At 36.8% G+C, this 14,188-nt stretch overlaps 1 protein-coding gene across 1 annotated transcript in view; it reads left to right on the forward strand.

Moving 5' to 3' along the window:
- Positions 1-201: 201 nt before the first annotated feature.
- Positions 202-14,188, forward strand: part of LOC117343578 (BMP and activin membrane-bound inhibitor homolog) — a 37,588-nt gene continuing 23,601 nt past the window's right edge. The window contains exon 1 of the mRNA XM_033906002.1: positions 202-610. Within this exon, the coding sequence (XP_033761893.1) occupies positions 508-610 (103 nt within the window). The 5' untranslated portion in view covers positions 202-507. The remainder of the gene's footprint in view (positions 611-14,188) is intronic.

Below are 14,188 nucleotides of genomic sequence, written 5' to 3' on the forward strand. Positions count from 1 at the left end.
ATCAACAGGCCTTTTCTTCAATAGTATGCCATAACATATCTCCGAACCCCCGCCATTACGGCGCCATTGAGCACGCTCGCCTAATCAGCTTGAAATCACAGGACACGCCCTCGACTCCGCCCCCTTTATCGGGTCATCCATTCAATGGCCGCCTTTCTGCCGGCCTGGGTTGGTTAATGTGTACATTGACAGCCGAAGACTAGCAGTGTGATGGTGTAGTATGTGTGTAGTATGACTGGAAAAGGAAAGGGAATCTGAATGTTTTAGTTTCTCGTCATGTCACACGAGACAGATCTTGTTCCTTCTGGAGATATATCCCGTAAATTCGGGATATAGATTCGGATATTTTACACTGGAGTGATATGTAGTATGTTTCATCCCGATCTACAAAACGCTGGTGGATTATAAACAAACCCGAGCCGACCTGGTGGTGCCCTAACATCACCTACCACTATGTGATATTACAACAAATATTCTATCACCGGAAGAAAATCTACGTGTGTTTATATGTTGTACTACTATTCAGCTAGTACATTTTCTCTTCGCATGGAGTCGAACCTGGGAATATTTCTCCTACTGACCATGGTCTACTGTTTGGCAGCGATCGACGGTAAGTTGTCTGTCGGATCCTTTGAAGTCTCATTTTTACCTGCAAAAATATGCATCACCTGTCCACAACATGCAGGTCGGATGCGCATGAATGATTCAACGCGTGGTACCAATAGTTCGTTTTCATTGCTCAAAATCATATCAGATTTTAAAATCAGCTTCTTTTTGCTTAATCGTAATTTATTTATCAATTATTAATAATTTGGGGATTTCGGGATGGGATGCAAACAAGTGTTCCTAGCGTGGTAGCGAGTGTCTCTTATCACATCTGTCAGCTCGAAAATGAAGAGAAAATGTAGAGAGTAGCGATATAAGACAATAACTGGGGATGATACAGCGAGCCACACACAACAACAACATTAACACGTGTAACGAATGTGCCGTTACTGCGGCGATACAGATGCACAGATTGTCGTATCAAGATGACATGCAGGCAGGCCTCTCTCGATCCACTTTACCTCACCGTCTTATCAATCTCATGTGTCTCGACACTCAATTTTGACACAATACTCAATTTTATATTTCATAATGTATTGATGACTCGGATTATGTTTAAGAAACATAATGTATATTTAACACGTGTTTGTATATATAAACGCCCAGTGTGTGAAGAATCGTGATATTCGTCTTATTGTAAAGAGTACAATAATATTTAAGATTTACGAAATACACACGTGCATCCATCTTAAAATCTCACACTAAGTTCTATATATTTTTAATTTAGAGTGAAGAATTCAAATAATATGTAAATTACATAGATATAGTGTTATTTACACACATTTGGACCACATGTGAAACTTGCCAGTGATATTTAGCTTATTCGAATTTTAACTAAACTTTTAGCTAGACTTGCCATTAAGTTGCCAACCCCATAGGGACACTTAACGAATCTTCAACAATACTAATTGTTTAAATTTAATGCGAACATTTTCATTTCTTAACCAACCGTTAAATAAAATTCTAGTGGAGTACAATTTATGATGGATAGGCGGGCTATGATTATACGTGTGATATTTCAAGCATTTCACGAAAAAAATACCTCGAGGAATTTGTGGCTCAAAGTTATAATCATTGTTAAAATGGTGACTTGATGTGTTTAGCTGACAATATGGCGATGTGAAATAGGTTTAAGAGATCGTTTAGATTTCCACATGACGTATTTTTACTCCCAACAGTACAAAATAATATCGTATTTGTGTAAAAATGATTTTTATCCCCACTGTTAAAAATACATAGATAATACAAGGGCTATACTAGGATATGATTTAGTTGAAAAATCATGACCATAATTGAAAGCTTCTGCTAAATAATATATATAAACAAATTCGTATTTTTTTCCTCAAAACCCTTTTTGAATATTTATAAAGATTTAATTTCAAAAAGAAATCAATTCACTTTGTAGGAGCCTCTGTATTAGCGTATGCCAACCGTTGACAATGTACAGTGAACCTAGCGATATAATCTAAAACATTTTCTCGTAGATGTGTTATATTGCTTTTTAATGTTCTTTATAAAAACTCTCTGGCTGAGAGAACCCAAATACTGCTTGTAGGCTGTCAAAATTGAGTATCGAATTTAAGCTCATTTTTTTCTTTTAAAAGCAAAGCGGACTAAAACGTAGATTTTGTGGCTTGCTGAAGATATTTCTTGACGGAAAACAAGTTGAATGTTAGTTGTATCTCAAGATTTTCATATAAAAATGCCCCTTTGAAGATTTTGATGTTAGGATTTCTGTGATGTATATCATGAAAAATGGTGAAAATCCCTAAACCCTGACAGAAAGCCACGCCAGGCAGCACACAGCAACATTCACTCTATGTAGGAAAGGCTGTTCACCGGGCAACCCTTTCAAAATGGATTAAGTGTTTAAAACAGTTTAGGATGTTGAAAGGCTATATACACAAACTCAATGTGGTCCACCTCTAGGCGTATTCTTGGTAGTATTTTATCAGATTAGTTCGCCGTTTTTTTAACAACGCGCCCAACGTTAATATGCACATTGTAATTTAAGTTGTACTTTAAGTTTATATCCTAGAAAATAGAAAAAAAGTGGTCTCGTCTCCCCCTATCTTTGCATAGGGCCACAGAGAATAGAAAATGTCTCGCTCTTTCCTTTCCAACTCTTTTCTCTTGATATCTATTACCTGTATATACATAAAAAAGAGTGTAAAGTGTTTTAAATTGACCCATTAGGAAATGACCAAAAGGTTAATTAATGCAAATGGCGTAATGAATATCTATATACAAAGAGTCAAGTATAAATCGATAATCGATTAGGCCTAGCCATAATTTATCAGCAGACAGACATTTATGTCCATAACTTTTCGTCCCCGAAACACGACACTACTCAATTTTATAATGCTCCTCGAGTTTTATTTAAAGTCTTTAAGTCGACCTAGCTTTTTGAATAGCTAGTTTGCTTAGAGCAAATACTCTCATTACAAAAACAGTGTGTGGTTGTCCCCTAGACATAACATTGGGGATACACTAGTAAAAGGAACAATCTACTTGACCAGATTTCAAAATTGAAGACGATGTTGCACCGACTTCAGTGAAAACACAATTTTTCTCATTTTTCTACCGATTTTGTACTGAACAAAACGAAACAAAAATCGATGTGCTTTCTGATTTCACTTAGATAACTGAATGTACAACTATCCTCAACCGTTAACAAGCATTCTAGTCAGGTACATCGTCCACCATATTCTACAAATTATCATTTCATGAGGAAGAGTATTATATCACAGTTTTATTAAATTTCCTGAAAATCCATTCCACGTAACGGAAATCTGACATTGATTCCAATTTTCGAGCCGACAAGCCGGACGAAGAACCGGATATCTCCCTAACCCATCAAGTTGGTTGTGTTCGATCGGAACTACTCGTAGACGACCCTCTCGTCTGCTCAGGCTAGTGGGGTTTATATGGTTCATGTGTGGTTGAAAATTCCACTTAGACGTATTAATTTGAGCTGAATCAAAAATCAAAAACGGAGAGGCGGGGGTTACGTGACAGCCATGCGCGTTTTTATAGATTTACGACAAATGCACGATCGATAATCTCTAACAAATTGTGCACAGTTTAAAGCAAGAAGCATTTTGAGCCAAATTCGGTTCGATATGTCATTTTTTGTGTCTCCTTCAGTTTTATAGGCGAATGTGCCTAGTACAGTCTGCCTCGCCTGGGATGCTATTTTATGGTGTAACATATAGAACCCGGACCCGGACATTTAGAGCTGACTCCGGGAAAGTGCTAGGCTTCTTTTACCACCGTAACACGTCAAACATTGTATAATTATATTAATGTCTAGATTTTATTTATCTCTACTGTCGTAATTAACTAAGTTAATTAAGTATATATCATGTCGTGTTGACCATTTTGATTTTGATTTTTAAGAACTTCAATTAAGAATAAAATTATTTTGAAATGACAATGAAGGTATATGTTTAGCCACGAATTTTCATCAAAGTAAAATTTCTATAATCTCTGTATGGCCTAGGTTTCACAGCAAGACTAGTGGCATTTGGTGGATGTTTCAAGAATGCGAAATAGATTTAAATGAAATTAACATACCTGAGTGACTCTGACATAATTTTGTTTAGAGAAATATAGACAGTATGAATAGGTTTGGTGATAAACAGAGTTAAAATCATTTTAAAGTAGAAATCTTAATCTCAAAATAAGTTAAACATCTTCAAAGCTCAAGTCCTTAGGTAGGATTTAACTTACTGTAGAATTAAGGCATGTGATATACAGAGAGCAGAACCCTTGAAGCCCGAAGATATCTCATTAAGATGAAAATGAAGGGGAATCCCCCCAATTTAAACAGTGTCATCATATATCAGTTTAAGTCAGTCAGGAAGGCAATACATTTTAAAGATTTGTTAAAAATGAGATAATAAGATACATTTACGGACCTTGTATAAAAATAATCGGAAAAAACTAGATAAATGTTGACCCTCAATAAAAAACTAATATATCAACACCATTAGTCCTATTCTTTGTGACGTATTAAGAGCTGTATGGACGGCCATGCTAAACGAACTCAACAGAAAATTAAAAAGAAGCGTGATAACTCATCTGGTGGTTTTTAACACACCATCCTTCCACAGACGGACATGGCGTCAGGGGACATTTTAGTATTCCATCTAATTGGGTTAATTATGGCGACGGTTAATTAACATGCGTTGGTGTCTTCAATTCTGCTGCTAATAAATTAACTGTTTATTGCTTACTGACAGTGTGTGTCGGCAACTGTTGTCGGCAGCAATTTAGCTAACATCAGCCACGACTATTACTGCTGGGTTTTTTTTACCTAAAATAGATATTTAAAGTGTTTTCCCCCTCCAAATACATACATAGCCACCTCTCTATTATCTATCGTCGAAACTAGGCGACTACTGTCTGTCAAATCTAGTTGAAATATGTAAACTGTTTTTATCTTCCGAGAGATCGTTAATTTGTTATTGAATTCAATCTGTTCTTCTGAATGTAAACAGATGTAACACAGATGGATAAATCGACAGCACATTCCCTCAGCCATTTCGCGTGATTTCCAATATGACCTGTGGAAAACCTTGTTGATATTCAGATTAGAAATATATACGGAATGGAAAAAGGAACACAATTAGAAATTGTCCTGTTTACAACGGGAAATAATATAATGTTATGGAATATAATGATGGCGTAATTGAAAGACAACTACTCAGCCGTCTGTGAATGTTTTATTCATGTACGTTTAGTACATTCGTAAGATTTCAAGATAATTGACCCATGGGTACCTCTCAAAATGAATAATCCCCCTCCCCCTCCCAGCCCTATGTGCCTATGTACTGCAGTAGATCCAGTAGATCCAGTAGATGCAGTAGATCCAGTAGATGCAGTAGATCCAGTAGATGCAGTAGATCCAGTAGATGCAGTGGATCCAGTAGATCCAGTAGACTCTTATGAGCATTGGATTGATCAGGGTGTTGACTATTGACCCTCTTCAGTGGTATTACGGTTCCATTCCTCACCAGCGTTCTATCGAGGAGAGGTCGGAACAGAACCTGAAAGACGAGGGTTCTAAACGTACATGGATGAAATTTCCACAGACGACAGTGTGGTTCGCTATCTTTCAAATGCACAATTCTACAACATTTCCCCCCGTAATCCGGGCAATTTCTAATGGCGTTTCGTTTTCTTTTCAGTATACATATAACTTTGTTAGCAGGTACATTGCATGTTATATCTGGCTTTAACCTGAACAGTTATCCATTTTTCTACCAAAGTATCATCCGTGACCAAATTACATTGCTTTAACCGTGTTACTCTGCTGAAAACTAACAAGATATATCGCGCGTGCTTTACATTACAGCTTACTTGTACATACTACAGCGCGCGTAGGGTCAGAGATTTGTGAAACCTAGTAAAATTATGTCAAATCGTCTATATGAGACGTTACGAGATTCGAGTCTGGCATCTCCTCGGTATCAAACCTATATATAACATGCACAGCAATCTTGCAACACACAAATATAATCTGGAGCACTAAAAGGGATTCAATATTGATATCTAGTTGGATCAAGTCATACAGTCTAGTCCCGGCACACAACTATAAATAATTCCTACCGTTGAAATTTTGCAGGGTACATATGTATCACCTTCTTAGGACCGATGTAAATATACTAGCAATAATTATACTATAATGTGTTATGATATCCAAAGTGATATTTTTGTCTGTGGTTACTTCCCCTTGCAACCCCCCGGTTGTCTCGATTTCTAGTCGAGTCTTAAAAGACGGCAATACTTTGAAACACATTGTAGAATCTCAGTGTTTTTGCCCCGCAGCTTTAGTCAGCTAAGCTGAACTAATGTGTAGCGGCACATGAAGTGATGTTCCCCCTCCTCTATCAGCGCCCCCTATAAACAAAACATACCACCTAGGAGAACTTAACCCGGGGCCAAGTAAATCACGCTTGATTTGACCGTCAGACTTAACCTTAGCCTTTGAAAACTCGTTCTTGCCCAAGATGTATGTTCTTATGAACAGTGATTTATCTTCTCATTATGTTACAAGGAATTAAAATTTATCTTTCTTTTTGTTAAGTTATATTCATGGTCCAATTTTTACCTTTAATTTTAGGAGAGTTCCGGTATGTATTAGAAGTAACAAGCAACTTGACTTTCTCTTCATCCTCATTCATTTAACAGTGTGTTAAGCATACCGTGACTTTTCGCGTAATTTTCTCTCCTAGCACAATTCTACCTTCAATGCATAGAGAGTTCTGCTTAGGAAGTTATCTTTCACACGTTATTACATCTTTTGTTTAACATGTTATTGAGTTACTGCCGAGAACAATTCTATCTGTGCTAATCATCAGTGTGTTTTTCGTGTCGTCTTGTCGTCTGTGGTTCTAAGGAATTTGAACTTTATTGTACGATCCTGTGAAGAGGTTTTGAAGTTAATGAACTATGTTTTGTTTGGGTAGTGCTCTTCAGTTGATCTTCAAAACTAGATACCATCGTGCTTGTATACTATACATATATAAGTACTCAGATCGTTTTTCTCTGCAGACATTATGTCGAGATAAACAAAATATAACAGCTTACCATGATAAATATGAAAACACAATATAAAATTGAGAAAATTATATAAAATATTTCCTAAATATACAACATTTGTTCTGGATGGCGTCGTCATATTTTATAAAGAATAATTTATATACAAAATATGAATGAAAATAAGGTAAACTTATATTTATATTTTAGTATATAAATATATTAAGATAACCATACATTTTTTGTCGGGCGCCATGGTTTTGGTCTAATTAGAAAGAAGCGCGTGTAAACGCAGTCCCGTCAGGATGTCTACGGACGTTTGATAGCACGACCCCGGAGTACAGGGACTGCCAGGCCATGCTAATGTTATATAATTAATAAACAAAAAACAAATGATCAAAGAGATCGGGAGAATAGTCTACAAGAATCTTTGATATATAAGTCGAGGTATAATTAAATCATCTACATAAAAAACAGCGAATCGTAAGGATAATAATTGCATGATTGAAATATTGCAGACATTTGTAGTCGTGGTGGGGGGATTTGCATGTGTAAGCCAAAAGAATTTTTATATTGAATATGTTAATTAGAGTAAGGTTGAATAATTTTCATTTTTTTTCTGTTCTGTTAATTCATATTTTATATTTCATTATAGCATATAAGCCTAACATCTATGACGACCTAACAATCTAGTTCATGTTTTTTCCGGAAAAATGGCATGTGAACGATTCAGAATATTAGAAATATGTTCCTATTTGAAGACCCATTTCTTTTAAAAATCAATGAAAGGATTGATGTATCATTTTCTTAAGTATTTTAATACCTTTTAATTTCCCTCGTTTCTATAAAAGAAATATGTAATATTATCTTTATGAAATCTGACGTCTAACCAACCTCATTCTAACAACAGACGTGATGTCATACCATTATGCCGTCATACTGAAAACTAAAAAAAAGTGCCATCTGTCAAAATGCTGACGTTGGAGACATTTTTTTGCGAATGATTCAAGACAGCGGTAATATGAGGACTTTGCTATCGCCCTATCGCCATATCTCTCTGACTTTTTCGGGAGCGCACCTGATTATAGATTTTGATATGTTAGGAATGCGGGCAAAATGACACAGATCAATCCATTTCGAGTCGGCACATTTACAGATTCGTTTCGTTTCATTCCTAGCTAGAGCAAAAAAAATATTCAAATTGTGGAGACGGTTCATTCTCGTATCTTATCGGGGAATTAGAAAACACCTGATATGAGGGAACTTTTTTGCACAACCCCCGAACTGTTTTGAAATACGATAAGATGACACCGAGTTACGTTTCAACGAAGCTGCCCGCACGTGTACGGGTGTGTTCGAATCGTCCCAAGTAGATTGCACAATGAGAGCGAGATTTCATAGGTCGGAATTTGAGAGTTGTAGAGATAACTAGATTAGAATATACATTTATAGGATTGATGTTTAGATACGAAACGACTCTGCATAAACAGTGAGAATTAAGTAAAAAAAAAAAAATCTAGATTTTGTTTATTGCGCCACGCCTGAACATAAATATAGAATCTTAAATGAGTTTTATTTTTCGTATACGATTTTATTAAACAAATAAAAACAAATTTTATATCCTTTTTATCACAAAACTCAGAAAACCTATATTTTGACAGTTATTAAAGTGAAAATGTGGAGGAGGGCTTAATCAAACGGAAATCATTTTGTTGCGCCATTCACAAATCACGACGTGACGTCATTGTCTATGTTATGACGTCACGATGGCTTTCTGACTGGCGTTTCTAATTAAAAGCACTCCAGGGCATTGCATTAAGTGACATACGCAAAAGTATTACATGGACGATTTCAGTTGATAATAGGCCGATTACGTGATGAAAGAGAAAGCGTATCATTCTACTATATGTAGTACATTGTAGCTAGTCTACTGGATGTCAATACATGTACAAGTTTCATGCTTAAAAAATTTTTCGGCATATCCAACTTATTAAACATTCATGGACTTGAAAGCGTTTTAGACGAATGCAGTGGCAATTTCGAAGAACAGCGTTTACAAATTCACTTGACAATTGAAAAATAGCACCTAACATGCGTTTTCTCATATAGATGGCGTACTTGCAGAACTATTTACGTGCGAAATGTCGATAAAGACGGAACAATAAATGTGTGCATGTACAACCGTACCTTTAACACTAATCCAGGCGTACGCGTGCGGCCTCGATTTGGTGAGTGTGACCTCAGAATCTCCCAGACGTTTGTATTTGAGATTGGTTTTCAATATTATAGCTTGATTCGGCCTGTAGATGTATAGACATATGTTGTTAAATATCGGGGAAAATGTAACAATAGGTAAAATACAATGTTTATCTCTCCATAAATTTATGCTTATCTTGCGAAAATGTCTTTGTGGTGTTGGATCTTTATACAACACGAGTTGATTGTATTTGTGGCTTGCGACATATGGATGTCCGAATGGTTCTTGCTAGGCTATATATCGACTAGATTCAGCAATTAGTTTAAAATTACGTTAGTGCAACATATGCCTGTCTACCTCTGCCATTGACAGGTTTACACTTCGTCTGTCGGAAACAGATATCCACCCGACTGAGAAAAACCGACGTCTACACTAAAAGCAGGGTACGGATTGGGTCACGGCCGTTCCGGAACCTGATACTCTGTGTGTATCGTTTGTGAAGCTTTCACCTCGGCCGTGGTGACGACACCATGATATTAGCGAGGGTAATCTTACAGTGGTTAAAAGGGGAGTCAGCTCACACATGAAGATCGCCTTCACTTGGGTATATCTACCGTGAAACGTGAATTGACACTCGCGGTATCGGCGACGAACCTCGGTCAATTATACGGCCGAGTTGTTCAATGCGCATGAGCACAAGGTGAACAGTTCCTTTGGTTATTGCATATGTCAATTGTCCTTCAAGATTATTTCAACGTTTTATTTAAACCCGCGATGTGAACTAGTATAGCATAAATTTATAAACCGGTTTCGTAATATTCAAACGAATAAACTAAAAACTGTATTATTTTGTATTCCACGGAGATTAATAAGGGGTTCGTGTGCGCTTAATGGAGGTATGGGGCTGTGCATGTTGACTTCTATATACAATTTGTACCGAGAAATCAAACGTTCGGGGCGGTAAAGACCGACGAGACAGACAAAAAAGTCCACACGGACAGATACATAGATATAAGTGATGTAATTATGATGTAAGCTTACTATATATTACAAGAAACAGAAAATAGCTAAGGTTAGGTTAACTAGTCTAGTGAATAAAGAGATAACATTCCACGTGATTATATGATAACAACGGGTCGCTATTGACTTATACTTTAGCTGGGCACGAGAGGACTAATCCCTCCGATAGAGGGCGGGCCAAACTAAAGGCTCCTTTGATGTAGAAAATGGCAGATAATTACAAAACTCGTTTAAGATCCTTTCTTCGTAAACGTTAGATAGATGTGTGTTTAGCTGTTCCTGTTGTACACACTCTAATCAACCCTGTACAAAGATTCTGGCTCCACGTTGTCCGCCATCTTGGAAATCAAAGACTCCTGTTTGGAGCTCTTGTTAAATTATCGATATTATAAACAACACAAGACATACACAATAGAAGAGAAGATGATAATTAGTGCAAACAAATATTTACATCAAGACATTTTATTACTTACATACACACGAAATGGTGTTGCCATCCACTTCCGTTTGTCAGTTATTGGTTCGAATGTACTTCCGCTATGTACTAGGAAAGCCTGAAAATGACGCATGCATTTAACCTTGCATCGATTATCCATTGTTTTCATATGAATACTGCCAAACACAGCCCTAAAACTGTATTGATTATCGATAATTGCTCTGGAATAACTTTCAAACAGATTTGCGAATTGATCGATTTTCATTATATCAGCCTTACATTGTGTTGACCATTACATAACATGTAAACCCATGTTTTCTGAACTTTTGTTAAAACTTCCATCCTGAATCAAACTAAGTCCATGATAAACTATTCAAAAGCCAGTCTCGTGTGTTATTGATCCTTCCCATGCTATTTGTGTAGTCGTTAAAATACTAGATTCACAATTTTTCATCTTTTCTATCTTTGGTACTTAGGGGAGTAGTTGAAGCTCAAAGTTCTATGTTTCTCAACATGCTCAATTACTGATAATATTTATAATTACAATTTACAGACGATCGTTTTAAACCCCACGACATAATTATTTGTTCTCATTAAGTGGTTTTAATGAGTATTTGTCCAAACTCATTTTCCTTCCTTTGATAGTTCTCTCCAGTAAGAACTACGTATTCAAAATAATGGTTTGTAGTCTATATATGTGTGCTATACGGCAGGCATGTCTGCTGTGTCGTTTTAACATACGTAGGGGACTAAGGACCTAACGCGAACACTTTGTGACGGTCTCCCTGTGGTTGGACTATCGGAGGAACCTTTGTTTATCCACTTTTTAAAAGCATGTGTACAATTTGTTTTAAACACACACACCGTACAAAAGCACGGAAACCCTTGAGAATCAACGTTTCTATGTTAAGTATTTAAATGGGTTTTGATAGGGCGAAATGAGAGCGTGCTAACATGGCTGATACTGGTGGTTATAAATCCCCCAGTTTATCCCGGTGATAGCTTGCGGACGTTCCTCCACCCATACACCTGATAAGTGACTAGTTTACCTGAGATTTTTACCTGTGTGCCATTCTTACCTGTTGGTGGTTCTACGTTTAAATAGTGTCCATCAAAAATGACTTATCGATATCAAATAGGTCTAGTTAAGGCAATTTTATGACAAAAAACACTCAACAGAATGCTAGGTCCTCTATACTTCGATATACTGCATAATGCTAGGTGCCTCTATACTTCGATATACTGCATAATACTAGGTGCCTCTATACCTCGATATACTGCATAATGCTAGGTGGCCTCTATACTTCGATATACTGTCCTGATTGACACTCTGTAGTAAAACTTACAGTATAACGCCAATCGTATGTACAGTAAAACCACGACATAATGTCGCATAAATATATAAGTAAACCTGAACATGGACCTATTTTGTTGCGTCAATATCGAGTTTAACTTGGGCGTCATTGTCCTTATTTTGTAGAGTAATTTAAAACATCGATATAACGCCCGTCAGTATTGAGTTGAACCTGGACACGATGGTCCTACGTTTTTAGAGTGAAACATCGATATAACGCCCGTTTATATCCAGTTAAGCCTGGACACGATGGTCCTACTTTTGTAAAGTAAAACATTGATGTAACGCCTATCAATGACAATAGAGAGATTGATTTATATGGCGCGACATCTCGACATAGTGTATCACGTTTATAAACTTCAATATAACGCCTATAATGTATATGCAGTGAAGCCTAATTTACAGCAGTGTGTAATGTCCTTTATGGATATACCGTCACACCTCGACATAACGCCCCCCCCCCCCCCCCCCCCCCCCCCCCCCCCATCACGAACGTAGATATTTTGATATATCCCTTTCTCAAGGTATAACGTCATACCCATTTTAACGCCGAAATTTACTGGTGACAGTAAAATGCGGGCTCTTTGTAATTTGTATTTGTTACAAAGAAATGAGATCGATAACTGTTTTGATATTAATTAATCTATTTTCTAAAATCAGCTGGATTCACAGGTGAACGTGTTGTAGATCCTCCTAGTTTTGAGAACACCACTCCAGTAAATTATACCCCGACCCGGCTTTTTATACCCGACCCGAGCTCGTGTTGACTTAGGAGCTTAGTGTAGTATTGGGGTAATTCTACATACCCGCTATTCAAATTTTGTACTTTTAAATGAACAATTATTTATGGCCCTTTTTGACAGATTTGAAGAAAAAAAATCACGACTCATTATTCAAGTAGATTAAGGAGAGCCAAGGGTCTTAAGTGCAGCCCTTCAAATATGATATCGACTTTTAAAACACCTTTATTCGCCTACTTCAATTCGATCTGTCTTACCTGTTTTTAAAACTTTCGTTCGTCGTCTGATATTTTTCCTGTTTTTTGCTGGTAAATACCTGATTCCGATTTTTTTCTAAAAAGTCGGCGGATTAGAAATCAAATCATGTGATATTGTTGTCGTTCTGTATTTGCAGTTTCTTTTCACCGACACATGTAATTTTAATCAACATTCCGTTGATTACACATTATATAAATCGTTTCCCAACCATTTTATAAGATGTTGATACGAATTTAATTAATCTTGCGTCTTTGTAAAGGAGCGTTCGTCGGTGATAATTGACCATAGCAGACGTCTGGGCGACTGGACGTCGTGTGGCCAAGATTTACTGAGGAGTCCTAATCATCTTACATGTAATAGTGTGAGATAGCATTGGAAGCTAACTATGCTATCAGTACCAAAGTGCCGGAGTACTGCAGGGTTCTGTGTTGACTTTCTCCTTATTTACTTGTTATCAATCTGGTTGAGTTGACGGGTTGTCACAATTCGTCGGGTGCAAATGGAACTGAATGGTCCGCTTGTATAGTCTGCACCCACTTTATACATAACAGGATAAGGGTTGAAGGGGTTAAAGAAAGGGACCAATCTGGAAACGGACTGATAAATTGATAATAAGATTCATATGAATTTCATGATAGATATTATTCGATATATGTATATATATGCATAAAAAATGGGAGCGTATAATTTTCGGGGTTTCCTTTTATTTAAGATGAATAAAAAACGTTTCAAATATTTTGAATAAACATTACCAACGATCAGTTCTGACAATTATTTGTAGCTTAACAATTACGAAGGGCTATGAAAACCTGTTCGAGATCCCCAAGTTTAGCCGGAGTCATGCGAGAATCGGAGTCAGTGAGTTCTTGCGTTGACTATGTAGTAGAAGCGTTTTACCGACCCAGGAATGTCGTGTATAAAATTGGATCAGGAGGTGGACGTGGCTCACCCGGATACATAACAACCAGCAAATGTTAAATTGTTTTGATAATTTAAAATTCATCATTAAGAGATTAGTATTTTGGTGTTTGGAG

The sequence above is a fragment of the Pecten maximus genome, chromosome 15 (genome assembly GCF_902652985.1).
Source record: "Pecten maximus chromosome 15, xPecMax1.1, whole genome shotgun sequence".
NCBI classification, from domain to species: Eukaryota; Metazoa; Mollusca; class Bivalvia; order Pectinida; family Pectinidae; genus Pecten; species Pecten maximus.